The following is an 18,456-nucleotide window of genomic DNA, read 5'->3' as shown; positions in this document are numbered from 1 at the left end:
ATGAGGTGTTTTTTAAGTTCATTATTTAAAACAAATCCTAGAACATAGTAAGTACTCAGTAAGTGTTAGCTATTATCATTATATACAAGATATTGTCACTGTTTTTCTTTTTGCTGTTTATTAGTCAATCTTATGACTTATACTCCCAGTGGGTGGCATTAAATTAAAATTAATGCACTGTTTATTCTTTTAAAACATCTTTGTAGTCTCTTCTTCTATGCCATTTTTACTGGAATCAGTTTAAAATTATGTACTTTGAAATACTGTATTCACTACAAATTGTTTTCAAAACAGCACACAGGGTGACAACTCAAATATCCATCCATTTAACCAGTGTTCTGAGCACTGCTCTGAATGGGACAAAGTTCCTTGCCCTCGTGGAGTTTAGAGTCTAGCGTGGGGAGACAGGCAATATACACACAAATCAGCACTAAGAGGATAATTTCAGGTACAGGTACGTGCTATGAAGAAAGTAAAAACAGTAATGGGGATGAGCATGGTTTGGTTCAGGTTGAGGCAACAGGGGACTTTAATCAGGTGACCAGGAAGTCATCTTTGAGGAATTATCATTTGATCTGAGACCTCAGAGTTAAGAAGCAACAACCATACCCTGTCCCATGTAGGCAAAGGAAATAAGTACCGAGGCTCTGAGTCAGGAATTGCTAGATGTCGTAAAGTGCTGAGAAAAAACCAATGTAGTGAGAGCACAGTAAGTGAGAGAGAAAATAGACTATGAAATGTGGCTGGAGAATCAGGCAGAAGCCAGACTATGAGCCTTCAAGGTGTATCTTCATGCTTTTTCGTAGGATCTCAAATTTGGACAAGCACTGCCAGATAATTAGAAAGTTATAAGCAAAGGAAACATGCAGACTCAGCCACATGGTCAAAATTCTAACCAATGCATTCAAATAAATTTTTATTCTTGTGTGAAACACTAAACTGGATGCTAACAGTGAAGGAATAGGCATGATACTTGCCCTCAAGAATCCTCTAATCTTGCTGGGAAAGAAAAGTATACTCCTATGAGGTGATGGGATTATAAAATGAGGCCAGATGGCATTTATTTTGAGGAATGTATCTGAAAGGAAGAAGCTTCCCACTGACTGATTGCAGCCTTAATAGCTAGAGAAGTATTTTAGCCGTAGTTTTCAAGGCCACCTCTTTTCTATTCCCATCCCCATCTCAGTTGTCTCGTAACTCTATTAGCTAGTACTCTGCATAGCTTGGAATGTCTATTAACTGATACAACATAAGGAAATGCCTTACATAAAGTGACAGAGAACTGGTAGGAAAATTCAGAAGATATGAACTGGGTAGACACTTAAAAGATAGGTAGAACTGTGAAGGTACAAAGGAGAAAATGCCCTTTCAATTGGCTAGAAAAGCAATGTTCTATAGAGAGTAAGTAAATGGAAAGGTCAAGCAAACTGAAATCTATTTATTTCAATAAAATAAAAATATTATAAAACAAATTTTAACCAGTTTTGTGGAGCATTTGCCATGATTCCAGACCAGGATATGAGAATTTTCTAAGGTGCTAAGGGAAAAATAAAGACAGGAAAAAAACTTAATATATCATATCATATCTAGATGTATACAGGTAATATATATTGCTCTGAAGAGAACTTACTGACTGGCTAATAAATAATTTAAATGTTCCATCTAGCTAAGCTGGCTGGGTCAGTTGGTTGGAGCATCCTCCTATACACCAAAAAGGTTGTGGGATCAATTCCTGGTCAGGGCACATTTCTAGGTTGCAGATTCGATCCTTAGTCAGGATATGTATGGGAGGCAAATAATTGATGTTTATTCTCACATCAATGTTTTTCTCTCTCTCTCTTTCTCTCCCTCTCCCTCCCACTCTCTCTCCTTTCCTCCCTCTCTAGTATAATATATATAATATAAAAATATATTATAATATATATAATATAAAAATAATGAACTATTGATACATGCATCAACTTGGATAGCTCTCAAGGGGATTATGCTGAGTATTAAAAGATTATATATTGTATGGTTATATTTATCTAACACTCCTGAAATAAAATTATAAAGATGGAGAACAGATTAGTGGTTGCCAGGAGTTAGTGATGGGGAGAAACTGGGTGAAGGCCACATGGAACCTCTCTGCTATTTTTGAAACTTTTCAGGAATCTACAATATTTGTTTAATTGTTAAAATAAAGACCAAAGAAAAAGATTAATAAAATACATGAAGAGATGGCGAGTCTCAGGAGAAAAATAAAAGAAACTATAACAAAGAACCAATGGAAATTATAGAATTGAAAAAGAATTCGATGGATTAGTACCAGATTTTATACAGTAGAAGAAAGAATTAGTAAAATTGAAGACAATATTGGCCTTCTCTCAACTTTTCCAATATACCAGTTCTTTCCATAAATGCTGCTAACTCAAGGGATGCCTTAACTGACAACCTTCTGTTAGTTTGCAGTTGGTACCCTTATTATTTATCCTCATGACTTCCTGTGTTCTTCCTCCTGGGACTTATCACAATTATCTAAATAATAAAAGCCTAAGCAACCATTACGGCAGAATAACCAGAATGATCAGTCACTATAATGCACACTAATCACCAGGGGCAGACGCTCAACACAGGCGCTTCCCCCTGGTGGTCAGTGCCCTTCCACAGGGAGAGCACCACTCAGCCAGAAGCCAGGCTCGGGCTCACTGTTGGCAAGCGCAGCGATGGTGGCAGGAGCCTCTCCGCCTCCACAGCAGTGCTAAGGAGCAGAGGAGCAGCGAGCTGAGCAGTAAGGAGCAGTGAGCAGGTGGGTGGTAAGGAGCGAGGGGTCTCAGACTGCGGGAGAGTGCAGGCTGGGCTGAGCCCCCCCCCCCCCCCCGCACGAATTTCGTGTACCTGACCTCTATTGAGTATATATTTATCTGTGTAGTTATCTTTTAATGCCTAACTCATTATTAGAGTACTAGAGGCCCATTGTATGAAATTTGCACATGGGGGGAGGGGAGGGTATCCCTCAGCCTGGCCTGTGCCCTCTCACAATCCAGGACTCCTCAGGTAGGGTCCCTAGGCCTGGCAGGCGATCAGGGCCTATTGGGGGCTTTCCTTCCCCCAGCTGCCGGCAGCTGGCTCTACCCCTGCCGCTGCCACTGCTTCCCATCTGTGTAGTGCTGCCTCCCCGCTCCCCCCCCCCCCCCCCGCCACTGGTCACCTCCCTCTGTGGACAACAGCCGTGGAGTGCGATCACTTGACTGGCCTGGGCCTCCCTCTGTGGGGCAATCGCTGGCCAGCCCCACACACCCGCCACAGCGTTACTGGCCGGTGGCCTGGGCCTCCCTCTGCGAGCCAATTGTGGGGCGATGGCAGGGCCCCCCGACCAATCACATCACACCTGCCTTGGCTGGCCTGGCACCAGTGCATATCATAGCGTGGTCGTCCAGAAGGTCGCCCGGACGGTCATTCTGCTGTTCAATCATTCGGCCAATTTGCATATTACACTTTTATTATGATAGGTAGGCTTCCCAAGGGTAGGCACTCTATTATGTTTACTGTTCTTTCCTGGAACAGAGAAAATACCAAATAGTAATTGTTCAAGATGAGTTCTTAGATATCACGCAAGGTATTAAGTAGTACATGATAATGTCTTATAAAATCCTTATATAGTCATAAAAGTAAGAAAAAGAGACTATAGTCCCCTTTAATTTCTGCCCTTTCTTACTGTTTCTATCACTTTGATTTTTAACATTTCCTAAAGATGTTTTATATCAACCTCTGCTATTCTTTGGGAATCACAGTGTCATATGACTTCAGATAGACATAATCTTTAAAGGAGTGTCATGACTAAGATTGTGTAACCTTCTTCATATTTGTATGGAATAGGAACACAGTGTTTCCATCTCGGGCAACTTATAGTCATCCCTGCAGCTGCTCAGCTTTTCCAGATCCCAACTTCCTTGTCCTCTTCTAAAACCAGGGGCTCAGACAGACAGTGTGCCAATGACAACACAAATGTATTACTTCATCTGTTCAGTGTATCATCTCCAGGAGAGAAGATAATAATGCAACCTGTGTGATATTTAAAAATGCTACCCCCTGGTTGCATTTTTTAAAACTAGAAAAAATTTGATTTTTCCGTTCATTTAATGATTGGTTGATACTTGTCTTTCCTTTTAGATACTTGTACACAGTTGAATTCAAATGACATCTGTGCTGTGGTCCCAGAGAATGTTCATCTGAGGGCTCCCTAATATTTGCCTTGGTGCCCTGGAGCATAGCGTGGCATTGATCATTTATTACGCGTTACTTTTGATGGCCTTGGCTGGGCAGTCATGTCAAGGGGCAGCTCTACTGAAGCCTCAGAAGTGTTTGCTTTGTCTTGATTTATTGTGCTGCCAGCCACACTGAAGCATCTTTTTATGAGTGCAGATGCTGAATCCAGACATGAGGAGAGTTTCAACCTCCAAGGTGATCACGGCTGTAGATTCATGAACCCCTCAGGCATCATTTGAGACTAGAGATGGTATTTAGAGTTTTGAAAGACACATTTCATAATACAATGAGACTGTAAGGAAGCCACTTCTGGTCCTGGGCCACTTTTATACTAACCTGGAACATACATGGTTGTATCTACTGGCCATATTGCCTGCTCATTTGGCAACAGATCAACCTAAGATTAAATGGTTGTTGTTACATGGATGGTCCTTGATCAGAGACTGATTCAAAATCATTTTAAGTCATGGAGGACATGGGTAGGATCTGCCAAAGATTCATACCAAATGTGCATTTGCAACCCCAGAAGTAAAAAAACAAAAACAAAACAGAATTTTCCCTTCAAATTAGATATTGATACTGTAATCTGGACTGTTTTCTCCAGATGTTTATTCTCTGTGGTGAGTCATCTACATTTTAGACACCTACACTTGTAGACAAATTTGTAAATGTAAATCAGCTTTGTATTATGACTAATTCTAAGGTACAAAGTGCATATGAAAGTAAACAGCTCTCTCCTTAAGGCTAGCTTGCAACTGCTGGGTATCTATACTAGCCTTTGAGCCTAGGCCCAGGGCCACATCACTGCATCTCCCTCAAGCCACTAGGACACTTCCCTCAGCCTTTGATGAAACTTTAGCTATTCTGACTAGCTTCTTGAATTGCAGATAAATCTGTGTTCACAGTTCATGATCTTTGGTCCTCAAATCCCTGCCCAAATCTGACTTGGTTCAGCCTTTGCTTAATCCTATCTAATTTTGACAGTCAAATGTCAAATAATAATTTCAAAGTCTCTCTCCCTCTCTCTCTCTCTCTCTCTCTCTCTCTCTCTCTCTCTCTCGCGCGCGCGCGCGCTCTCTCTCACATCTCAACTATCTCATCTCATCTGTTTCTTTATCTTTCTTATTTTCTATCTAGTTTCTCTATCTTTCTATTTTCTATCATATTTTCTATTGCTTATTTTCTTCTACACAAAGTTAGGATTATTTTGGTAAACAAGAAAGAAATCAAGCTTACTTAACTGGCTTAAGAAACAGAAAGGGAGAGGAGGATTTTTGAGCCAGTATAACTGATGGGTTCACATGTAGCTATCTCCAGATATTCAAACAGTGTCATTAGATAGCACCTCTCTTCATCTCATAATCCTGCTTTCCTTTATATTGGCTTTATTTACAGTAGACTCTTCTCACATGGTCATCCCACAAAAGTACTTTCTTCCATCATTTAATTACACTTAAAAAGTCTCAGGAGAGAGTTACAGTCTCAGGACAAATTTAATTCCTCTGACCAGGAAGATGAAAAACATTAAAGGCTCACGTTGGCATGCGGATCCCTGAAGTTCACCTCAATAACATGCGCCAAAAGACTGTCAGGGCAATGTTTTCAGGAAGGTGGGATAGTACCAGGTATGTCAAACCAATAGGCATTCACCATAATCCATCTCAGACTCTTTGCCTGGAGGAAAAGATCCAGACTCCCTAATGTGAGATACAAGGTCCACCATGGTTTCATTCTGCTTTCTTCTTTTGCCTCATTTCTTCTCCCTCTCCCCTTCACCAGCAGCATTGGGCTCCAGAATTAGAACATAATTTTCCCAAATTGCCATGTTTTCACTCTGTGGAACCTTTGCTTTGGCTTGTTGCCCAGAGGCACCTCTTGACTGATGTTTTCCCTCGCGCCTCAGGCTGAGCTGGTGCTCTTCCTATAGTTTTACAGAAGTCCTGGGCCATTGAAACTCAAACAGAGCTCAGAGAGATGGCTCCAAGTCTGAGTTTCAGAATTCCATATTCTTCAGACATTTGTCAGCCCCTCTTTTGGAGTATCTCAGGCGTGGTTCTGGAAGAGCAAGGGGAATATACAATGATGAACAGCAACAACAACAAAAAAGCAGCTGTTCTCCTAGAATTTACATTTCAGTTGAGGTCATCAACAATTGTGTAGATACATGATCTAATGGTAGATGATGATAACTGTGGTGAAGAAAATGATGGGAAGCTAGCCAGGTAACAACCCGGGGAAGAGCATTGCAGGAGAGAGGGAACAGCAGGTGAAAAATACCCTGAGGACTTGAGGCATCAAGGGACAGCCAACAAAAGGACAGTATGACTGGAGCAGAGAGTTCAAGGGGCAGAGTAGAGTGGTAGGAAAGGAAGGAAGAGGTCCTCCTGCAGAGGAGCCAAATCACAGGGTGCTTTGTGGATTCAAATGGGAAATACAGGTTTTATTTTATTCTATTTATTTTATTCTTGGGAAGTAGCTAGAAGATCCAAAAAGAGGAGACATGATCTCTATTACATTTTAAAAGGATAACTCCAGCTGCTATGCAGAGAAAAGACCAGAGGGCTCATTCCTGGAAAGAGGGAGATCAATTATGCATCAAGAGTTGACGGTGGCCGAAACCGGTTTGGCTCAGTGGATAGAGCGTCGGCCTGCGACTGAAAGGTCCCAGGTTCGATTCCGGTCGGGGGCATGTACCTGGGTTGCGGGCACATCCCCAGTAGGAGATGTGCAGGAGGCAGCTGATCGATGTTTCTCTCTCATCGATGTTTCTAACTATCTCTCTCTCTTCCTCTCTGTAAAAAATCAATAAAATATATTTTTTTAAAAAATTGACGGTGGCGACAAGTGGTCAGAATCTACTTCTCCAAAACAGAGCCATTATGATCCGCTAATCCACTGAATGAGAGAAGTGAGGGAAATAAAGAGATCCAGGGTAAATGTGTCTACCTGAGCAATGTTCTGGAAAATGGGCAGTTGTTTCATTTTATCTTCATCTTTTATCTTCTCTATTTCTTGAACAATATATGCAGTGTTTAGGTTTATGTAAGTTTATGCTTAACCTTTTATTGCTTCTAGGAATATTAAAGTTTCCAATTCTGCCCATAGTTGTCAAGACAAGTAAAGAGACATGTAAATCATCTCCTGCAAAGCCTCTGATTCCCTTTACACCCCCCACCCCCCAAAAAAAATTAGGAATTTGATACGAAGGGATTGAGGGTGGGCAGCCCTGGTAAGAACAAATGAGTAACAGCAACAGCGTAAATGTGGTGCATTTAGGAGTGGGATGGGCAGATGGAAGCTGGGCTGTGTGGCTCTCTGTTCTCTGCAGAGGGAGTGGCCATTCTCCTGGACAGCTGCACTGCATAGAAGGCAGGCTTCTGGAGGGCAGCTCAGTCTGTGGCCAGCATCACTTCCCTCGGCTTCCTGCTCTGTGCTTCAGACCCACTTAGTGAATATGAATCTAATTGAATCGGTTAGCAAGAAGGAAATGATTTTCTGTTTGCAAAGTAGATTGAGCCTGGAGGTATTTCTCAACAGGGCTTTAAAACTGCCACCGAAAACAAGATTATATTTTATTCCAATTACACTGCAATGAGTTCTGCTATGTTTATATATTTGAAATATCTGGAACAATTATATTCAGTGAGTGGCAACATTTTTCACAGCCCAAGGCACTGTTTAGGGGATATTGTTGGGGCAGAGAGGGGAGGATGAGGGAGACAGAGAGTGAGAGGGTGGGAGAAAGGATAGACCCAAGCTAGAAAATGAATTGCATGTTTGCATAGGGTTTCCACTGAGGGATAAAACACAGCCATCAGATCAATGTTTTGTGGATTTTAGACATTTAAAAATCACCCTTATGATGAGGGTGGGGGTAAGGGGGAGAGATCAACCAAAGGACTTGTATGCATGCATATAAGCCTAACCAATGGACACAGACACCAGGGGGTTGATGGCATGAGTGGAGGGGGGGTAATGGGGGTGTTATGGACACATTTGTAATATCTTTATCAATAAATTTAAAAAAATTTTAAATCACCCTTATGAATTTTACGCTAGCCTTTCTATCACTCAGGGTTCTCCAGAGAAAGGGAACCAACAGAAACAGAACAAACTTACACACAAAAAGAGATTTATTTTAAGGAATTGGCTCATGTGGTTGTGGAAAACTGCAAGTCCAAAATCTATAAGGCAGGCTGGAGACTGGGGCGGGATTCTACGTTACAGTTGTGAGGTAGACTTCCTTCTCGTTGCACAACTTCAGTTTTGCTTTTTTTTTTTTCCTCTGATCAGTTCTATTTAAGATGTTAAGGTTTCACATAATTTCTATTTTATTGTATTTTTATTGAAGTATAATCATCATACAACATTATATGAGTTTCAAGTATATAAAAATAGTGATTTAATATTTGTATATATCATGAAATCATCACAAATCTAGTTAGCATCCATCACCAAACATATTTACAGAATTTTTTTTCTTGGGATAAGAACTTTTGTGATTTCTCATAGCAACTTTCAAATATGCAATACAGTATTATTAACCATAGCTACCATGCTGTACATTTCATCCCCATGACGTATCAATACTAATAAAAGGAAAATGTGCTAATTAGACCGGACATCTTCCGGGCGACCTTCTGGACGTCCTTCCAGACAAAACCACGATGGCAGGGCTGAGGCAGAGGCAGTTAGGGGCAATCAGGCCAGCAGGGGAGAGCAGTTAGGGTGATCAGGCTGGCAAGCAAGCAAGCAGTTAGGAGCCAGTGGTCCCAGATTGCAAGAGGGATGTCCAACTGCCGGTTTAGGCCCAATCCCACAGAGATCGGGCCTAAACTGGCAGTTGGACATTTCCCAAGGGGTCCCATATTGGAGAGGGTGCAGGCGGGGCTGAGAGACCCCTAGTCCTATATAATAAAAGCCTAATATGCAAATCGACCGAATGGCAGAATAACTAGTTGCTATGACACGCACTGACCACCAGGGGGCAGACGCTCAATGCAGGAGCTGCACCCTGGTGGGTCATTGAGCTCCCACAGGGGGAGCAATGCTCAGCCACAAGCTGGGCTCACGGCTGGTGAGTGCAGTGGCAGTGGCGGGAGCCTATCCCACCTCCGTGGCAGCACTAAAAATTTCCTACTGCTGGCTTAGGCCTGCTCCCCGCAGGGAGCAGGTGGGGAGTGGGCCTAAGCTGTCAGTTAGACATCTTCCGAGGACTCCCAGACTGCGAAAGGGCGCAGGCCGAGCTGAGGGACACAAATTTCATGTACCAGGCCTCTAGTTTATTTATAACTGGAAGTTTATCTTTTTACTCCCTTCACCCATTTCATCCACCTCCCATCCCCCCACCTCTGGCAACTGCCAATTGCTTCTCTTTATGTGAGCTTGGGTTGTTCTGTGTTCTTGACTTTTTGTTTTTTGTGCAATCATTTAGTATTTGGTATCTGACTTATTTCACTTAACATAATACCCTCAAGGCCCATCCATTCTGTAGAAAATGGAAAGAGTTCGTTCTTTTTTATGGCTGAATTATATATATACTAAAGGCCCCATGTACAGATTTGTGCACATTGAAAGAAAATTAATTAGAAGAAATATTTTAGAGGCCAGGGAGGGACCATGGGAGATTGGCCAGCCGGGGAGGGACTGCGGGAGGGCTCCAGGGTGTGTCCAGCCAATCTTGCCCAGTCCTGATCAGCTGGATCCCAGCAGCAAACTAACTTACTGGTCATAGCATCTGCCCCCTGGTGGTCAGTACATGTCATAGCGACTGGTAAAACAGTCAGACACTTATCATATTAGGCTTTTATTATATAGGATAATTTATTTATTCATCCATCCATCCATGGACACAGGTTGTTATAGTAAACTAGAGGCTTGATGCACAAAATTCATGCAAGGAGCTCCGAGGGCCGAGGCAGCAGCAGCCTGACTGCCGCCCCGGCTGCCGCCCCAGCCCTTGCAGCAGCAGCCCCGGATGGATGTCCAGTCTAATTAGCATATTACACTTTTATTATTATAGATACTGTTGAAATGAACATGGGGTACACATATCTTTTTGAGTTACTGTTTTCATTTTCTTCAGCTAAATACCCAGAAGTGAAATTGCTGGGTCATATGCTAGTTCTATTTTTAAATTTCTGAGGAACCTCCATACTGTTTCCCATATGATAACATTTTTCTCCCTACGAATGTAAGCACCCACAGTTCAAGGACTTGCCTGTTTTGTTCACTACTATCTTCCCAGGACATGTGTCCTCAGAATTTAAAAACAACAGTTGTGGTTGATAAGCAATGCACTGCAGGAAGGAAGGAGAGGGTCCCCTAATCCATGTCTATGCAGTGAAATCCCAGGCTTTCCTTTATGTGTGAGCCCCTCCAAGGTTCGCCTGTAGTCAGGAGGTCTCAAGGTTAGGTTTCATGGCTTTAGCCAGAGGAAATAATTATGGACTTGCACAAAGATTTAGCTTAAATATGTTCCTTGAAGGCTTGTTTACATGACACTACAAAAGTAAAGCAAGCCTTGACATCTAACAATATATTAATTCAATTATAGTTTATCCATATCAGCTATTAATAAATGGTATCACAGAAATACTTATTAAAATGGAAAGATTACCAGGTTATATTGCTAACTGACAAAAGCAGGTTGCAAAGCAAAATACACCCAGAGAACCTGTGTGTGTAAATATATATGAGCAGAAAAAAAGAGTGGGAGGCTAGCAAGATGTTAAAAATAATGGACTCCGAGGTGATATAATGAATATTTACTTTTTAGTTTTAGTTTCCTGTTTCTAGTTTTAAAAGTTTCTATGTGCCACCTTTGTAACAATGAAAAAAAATACCATATGTGTATATACATACATATAGACAAACAATATATGTATATATGGCTCTTCCCCCAAAATGTATACACACACTTTGAATAATTATAAAGGTAGTGTTTATTAAAATACAACTTATTTTCAAAATTTAGCTATCAGCTGTTAAAGTGTGTATACATTTTTGGGGATACCCGTATGTACCTCTATGGATTTAATAAGTGGTAGTTATTAACAACAAAAATAGTATCCTAATATATAAAAACCCAGGGTCCGTAACATCCAAAACGACTGATGCCTCAACTGACTGCACCGCTGCAGGCCCCCGACCCAGCACTGACTGCCAAGGGGGCTGCGGATCAGGCCCGAAGAGAGGCCTGGAGAGAAGCAGGGTATGATCTGTAGTCTCTGTGACAGCTGTTGATCAGCACTTGCCTCTCTCTTTCTCTTTGGGCTTGGCCAGCAACCATGCCTCTCTTTCTCTCGAGCCTCCGCTGGGGCTGATGATCAGCCCCACCTCTCTGATCAGGCCTGTTGATAGGCCCGGAGATGCTGACTGGCATAGAAACTGACTAATCAGAACCAAATCTGGGTGAACTGCAAGGAGCCAATGGCTGCTTAGGAGGCGGAGCTTTTGACACTGACTGGCATAGATACCGACCAATCAGAACCTAATCTGGGTGAACTGTGAAGGCAGAACCTAAGGTGGGAGCTGAGGAGGGGTTTTAAGGGCAACAGCTGTTTAGTGTAAGGTGTGAGAAAGCGTTCAATTTTTTAATGACTGGTTTGGCAGTATAGTGCATATGGCTGGCTATCAGACCAGATACAGGGATTATGTATTTTTGTCTGCCAAGAGCATCTCCTCCTTATGGAAAAGGCTCCCTCCCCCCCCCCCCATTTAAGCAATCCTATCCTATATAATCTATCTATACTACTAAAAGGGTAATATGCTAATTAGACCAGGTTGACCGGCCATCTTCCAGACATTCAACTTCCTTCTGAACAAAGCCATGGTGGTGGGGGCCGAGGCAGAGGCCGTTAAGGGTGATCAGGCCAGCAGGGGAGGGCAGTTGGGGGCGAGATCAGGCCAGCAGGGGAGGGCAGTTAAGGGCAATCAGGCAGGCAGGCAGAGGCAGTTAGGGGCGATCAGGCAGGCAGGCAGGTGAGCAGTTAGGAGCCAGTGGTCCCGGATGTCCGATTGGAGAGGGTGCAGGCTGGGCTGAGGGAACCACCCTCCCCCCCCATCCCTGTGCACAAATTTCATGCACCAGGCCACTGGTGTAGCTATAAATTCAAATATAAATATATAGTTAATGCATATATACACACATACATGTGTTTTGTGGGTGGAGATCAATGGATGGATGGATGGATGGATGGATGGATGGATGGATGGATGGATGGATGGCTGGATAAAGATAATGGTAGATAGACAGATGATAGGTAGATGATGATAGATAGATGATAGATAGTTAGATGATGATAGATAGATAGATAGATAGATAGATAGATAGATAGATAGATAGACAGACAGACCATCCCCAGATCCAGGACACACACAGAGCAAGATGACTGCTTGACCGTGTTAGATGAACCGCGTGTGTGTCCTCAGTTACAGGTTAATGAAAACAAGCTTACATCCCGGCGGTTGTGCCTGAGCATGTTCTTTCTCCGTCAGGTCGACACCCACGGCAACATTATCCTCAGCACCCTGGAAATCAGGAACGAGACGAGCGGCTCGGAAGTGCTCACGGGCATGAGCGACCCCAACACCACCATGTACTCTTACGACAGCGCCAGCATCCACTACCGCAAGCCCCGGGCCGCCCGCGAGGCCTACGGGCACCCGCTGGACCGCCACGCGCACGGCAAGGGGCGCATCCGCAGGCGCGCCTCGCAGCTCAAAGTCAAGATCCCCGACTTGACTGATGTGAACTCCATAGACAAGTGGTCCCGAATGTTTTTCCCCATCACCTTTTCTCTGTTCAACGTCGTGTATTGGCTTTACTATGTACACTAAGGTCTGCCCTAAGGGTTCGGAAACGACTGCTTTCCGCTTTTGAGTTTTAACCCCACAGGTCCCCAGCAGCGAGACTGCTGTGTTTTTGAGGTAAGAGATTCAGCCATCTAATTGGTTTTAGGTCTTGCATATCAATTTTATTACTGCACCATGTTTACTTCACAAAAGGAAAACAACAACACTCTTTTTTTCCAGTCTACTGTGGTCCAGGCTATCAGCTCCTTCGAGCTCTATAATTGCCATGTTTACAAACACCCTCGAAGAGAGACGTTAGATAGGCAGCTCCTGAGCAGTCCTTCCTAGTTGCCCTGGATTTTATCGCTTCATTTTTAAAATAAGAATGAAAAGAGGGCCTAGTTCTCTGTGCAAGCTGCTTCCTGGTAAACTGTAACAGTCTCCTACTGCCAAAAACAACAACACAATTTCCAGGATCTCAGAAGAAAAAAACACACAAAGCCATTGACGAGTTACAGATTTCCAGGAAGGAAACAAAGAGGATCCTAGAAGAGAAAGACTCCTCCCACCCCCAATTCTCTCGCAGCAGGGTCCTCCGCTCGAGGAAGAGGGGGGAGGATGGGCAGGCACTGGTGGAGGTCATGCAAACCCAATCTTGCCAGTTTCACCTCCCCATTGAGCCGGACATTCTGAAAAATATTCTTTCTCAGACATCCTGGCTGATTTAAAATTAACATTAGACTCCACCCTGGTAACCATTGAGAACATTTTTCCTTTCTTCTTGAGAATGAGGAGTTTGGGGGTTAGTGACTTTTTTTTTTTTTTAACTATTTCAAATGAACAGCCCTGAACTCATTCATTAGCCTGGAATCACTTGACGCTGACAGGAAGCCATCCATCACATTTCCCTGGTTCCTGCTCCAGAGAGAGGGAGAGGAAGGGGGGTGGGAGAAGAGGGCTTCAAAGATGGGGATCGTGAGCAATTTTTGCTTCAGAAAAATATTGCTCTTTCCATGAAGAAGGCAAGACTTATCTGCTGTGAAAAGGGTGCCTGGGCAGTTACCTGAACTGCCAAATCTTCAATCAAATAGTATAGATTTCTTAAGCCTTCCAGAGAGCAGTTTCTAATGGTGATAGGCTAGTTGCCCCAGGGTCAACTGGCCCCTTATGGCTCTGCTCTCTGAGCTCTGCATTCCAAAATAGGAAAGGATTGCTTCAGGAAATGCGCATTGCACCCATTTTGGTGTCAGACTTCTCTGAGGCCAGATTTCTATTTTAAAGGAAACCTTCAAAAGGGCAAAACCACAGATAACAACAATGACAAACTCACTGGGCCTTCTAACATTTACACCAGACCCTAGCTACACTCATTAATCGCTGTCATCACTGCTCTGCCTTATCTCTGTTCATAGGTTGCTTTGGTCATGGTCATCATAGGAGGGGCGTCTCTGAGTAGCCCAACACATGATTCTAAATCGCTCTAACCAGCTGCAGATGAGACTCATACCATTTATGTCATTAAAGACCCATTGCTTTTTTTTTTTCTTTAGCTGAGCATCAAAGAATTCTGTATCTTTATTTGCATGGTTGTGTGAGACCCTGAGTTTACCAATGAATTATGGAGGCGATTGGGACCTACTCCTTGGGTGTAAAATAAGGGTTGAGGAAATAATAGGATGATTGCCTCACTTAAAGACCTGGCTTTCTCCCTAAGGCTGTGATGAGGGTCCATGTTTACAATAGCATCAGCTGCTAGAAATTATAGTCTGCGTTGAAAGATAATGCTGAATTCCTATCGATGAGCCCAAGGAAAGAGAGTTGTAAGATATTCTTCTAGAAAGCAAGAGGAAAAGAGAACCCCAGAATAAATGAATGGTTATGGCTGTAGTCAATATACGCTAGTAAAAATGTAAAAACTCTGCTTTAACTGGGAAAATCGTCTCAATGGTTTCATAAGAAATTAATAAGGTTACGGGGACCAAATTTTCATTCGGGTTTTAATTGTATACTCACAAGCCCCTGGTCAAGGAAATCTTTAGCTTCTGGGGATAAATATTTTGAAACTAATTAGTTCCTTGGCAGGTGAGATGCTCTGCCATTGTAAAAATCCCCCAAATGACTGACTGTAAGGTTAATATTTCCAACGACCGCCCAGGAACCACTGTGTAGCCATCTATTTTAAACACAGAAAGGGAGACTTCTGGCTAATGCCTAACAGGAATAAATCATTCTGATGTCAAAGCTCTTTAAAAGTTTTTAGAGGTGAAATGCTAAATCAGAAAGGAAGTACCCATAATCCATGTTCCTTAACAAAACAATTTTTCTTTATCCGTTTAGATCATTCTTCTTGGAAAAGATTGAGGTAATTTATATTTTTATTATTTTTTTTATCTTGCCTTAAAAGTCTAAAGAATTTTATGCTTGTAGATGAAAATGTATCTCTAATGGGGAAAAAAAAGAACATTTTGAATTCTTATATATTAACCTTTGTAAAATTCGTAAGCCTGAATATTGTCAGGCATGAAATGATGTCACTGTCTGGCCCTCCAGATGGTAAGGGGTCCCAGCCACCATCATGCAAGTCCTGTTAAATAGCTCTGATTTTAGAGGCCATGGCAGCCAAAAAAAAAAAAAAAAATTAAGAAGCTGCCATATTTCTCTTTAATGACCTCTTTTCCCACTTCTTTCTTCTGGATGCCTCCCAGTTGAACCCTCCCCTCCTTGGACCCCACCCACTCTCCCTCCAGGCTGAAAAATGCATGGAAACATACCCATCCTTCTCTGTCTCTCTCCCTTGTTTTGCCCAAAATGATGTACATAAAACATGAGAGTTGTTAGACATTCTTAAGTGCCCTCACACGGATCCTGTTGCTGAAAGATTCAGACCCATGCCTAAAACAGGGGCTACTGCTGTTCAACTATTATTTGGTTATTTTTTTTTTTTTTGCCATGAAAATAGCCATAATCTCCTTCATTACCGAAGTGGCAGCAAGGCTGAAAATTGTATGGACTCTCTTATGCAACCGTCATGTCCAGGGGACCCCATGTTCACAATCCATAAACTGTGACATATATTGTGTCATAAACGTAACCTGTGAAACCCAGCATGCATCCCATCTTTCACTGGACAGTGATGACTACACATTCATCCCTCCCACTCATGTTGTTTGGCTTAAAATGTCAGGGGTGACGTGGGTTACACTTACCAGCTTCATGAAGCAAAGACCCAGGTAAAGATGTGTTTGGCTTGAATTACCCAGGACTGTTGCCTCCATTCTCTACATTGCCAAATAGAAACAGCAGACTGGATGGTCATTCTGCTGAGTCAATGATACGTGTTTTCATACAAATCATCTTATTGTGCATTACAATCAGTGAAGGATTTTGAAAGTGCCAAGAGAAAAATGCGGTGCGGAGAATAAAGTTTGGTTTAGGGATCCAAGAGTAGACTTTCCTTAGACAAACAGTATGTACAACACACAGAAATGTTGACTAAATTCCAACTTTCTAAAACCAATGACTACTTTATAAATATTCATTTCAAAAAAGAGCGCAATTAAAATTTGCCAAGTTCAACAAAAAAAAATAAGGTATATTTATAATGCTAGAAGGAAACTATCTTCAAGATTTCTTATATGGACAATTTTGAATAGTATCTGACCAAAGGGTGATATGCCACATTTTTTTTTTCTAATCAAAGTGTAATTGTTTATCCCAGAGGGAAGCAAAAGGCATGTGCCAGCATTTGTTCATGGTGGTTCAATCAGCAGTTACTGGGAGGCGGAGGACAAACAAAACTATCTCCGTTTTCTGAACGCAGACAAGTAAACAGCAAGGTACACTTGGGAATGGAATGTAGACTATTATGTAAACTTCCTTGTAAATTCTGTACATAGTTCATTGAACTGTTCCTGCTGCGTGGTGGCCCTCGGCTTTGGGTGGCATCTGGAAGCTCTGAGCATTGTAAATAATGTCAGCTTCCAAGGCACTTGCTTTTCTCCATGAAGTGAAATGACTAGTGATTTGGGTCCAAACCAGAATCTTTTTAGCTCTTGCTCTCTCGCTGCCATGTTCTGTGTGCACTTGTGTAACTGCCAGGTGTCTGTGACCACTGCCTCACACCCCACCCCCACCGGAAGGGACAGTAACTGCGGGGAAGGCTGCACCCCTGTGGGGCCCGGGGACAGCGCACCAGCAGAGACAGAACCTGTAGCCAGCTGCTCCTGGAAATGCGTCCTGGAACGTGGACGTGTTTCTGAGTCATTCGACCGACTTACCTGTGCTTTTCAGGGGGTGGGGAGTGGAAGAGATGATCAAAACCCACAGGTAATCCAAAGCTTCATTTGCACCAATGCTTTACCTTTGAACTTTCTCCCTTCCACAATGTTTCCGGGAACTTTTCCTAAGACTAGAAGCGGATGATGGATTTCATCAGGGTCAACGGTCAACTGTCCAAATGATGGGAAGGAGAAAAGGAAGAGAGAGCGAATGACATTGATAACACAAGCTGGCTGGCTCACTTCTGGAAGACCCAGAGGGAATCATGCCACTATTTTTAAAGGAAAAGAGAAATCTTGGGAATGAAAACAGGTGTTTTACAACTGGGGGGCCCAAGATATGTTTGATGTATGCTAATTAAACTTAAAAGAGAATTTGATAAGTAAGTATTCTCAAATGTATTTCTCCCCAGTCCTGATGTTCTTGGAAAAGACATTCAGAATGGTGGGATGTGATGCCATAGATGTGTTTCCATGCAAACTGGCAGTCCCAGAGAGGGTGGTAGTGTCCACAGAAGTTCATAATATCCAGGCAAGCAGGGACATAGATTGGTATTTTCCTTAGTAATGTCTTAGAGTGTCCAATGTCTTTCTCGGAGGTCAGAACTTGGCAAGACAGGGCTTTTTGTGCCAGCATTTTAAGTGCCAGAAGGGTGCAGGGAGCCATCACTGTGAGACATTTTTGGTTCCAAGATGTGCCAATGAAAGTCTACCATCAATTGAATAAGAAAAATATCGTCTTAGAGCTAATCAATTTCTACATTCAAACTACATTGTGCTTTTTACTCTAAACGTGCTTTTTCTAGTTAACTGAAATCAATGACACTGGCAGAACATTAATTGTTAGAGGTTACAACTCAAAAGCAAACATTTGAAAGGGAAAGCTTTCTAATACAAGAGTTGCAAATCGGAAAATACTAAGGTCCTGGTAGGGTACGGGAAAGAGTTTGGAGTTAGCTTTTACTTCTCCAGGAGCAAGAATTTCCTGATTGGAACTCAAGATGTCTGACGTTTGTTTTGTTTTTCCTAATCAAAAAGTCCTTGGTACATCAAGGGGCTCACAACCGTCCCTGATTGGCCCCTACATACCTTGCACACCCTGGAGCAACCAGCACTCATCACAAAGGCTTCAGTA

At 42.6% G+C, this 18,456-nt stretch overlaps 1 protein-coding gene across 1 annotated transcript in view; it reads left to right on the top strand.

The window, feature by feature from the left end:
• GABRB1 (gamma-aminobutyric acid type A receptor subunit beta1) overlaps positions 1 to 13,141 on the top strand; it is a 222,401-nt gene extending 209,260 nt beyond the window's left edge. Inside the window, exon 6 of the mRNA XM_059682608.1 lies at positions 12,748 to 13,141. Coding sequence (XP_059538591.1) covers positions 12,748 to 13,089 — 342 coding nt within the window. The 3' untranslated portion in view covers positions 13,090 to 13,141. The remainder of the gene's footprint in view (positions 1 to 12,747) is intronic.
• The last annotated feature ends 5,315 nt before the right edge of the window (positions 13,142 to 18,456 follow it).

Source organism: Myotis daubentonii, chromosome 1 (genome assembly GCF_963259705.1).
Source record: "Myotis daubentonii chromosome 1, mMyoDau2.1, whole genome shotgun sequence".
NCBI lineage: Eukaryota > Metazoa > Chordata > Mammalia > Chiroptera > Vespertilionidae > Myotis > Myotis daubentonii.
Note: the sequence above shows the minus strand (reverse complement) of the source record. Positions and strands in the feature narration are given on the sequence as shown.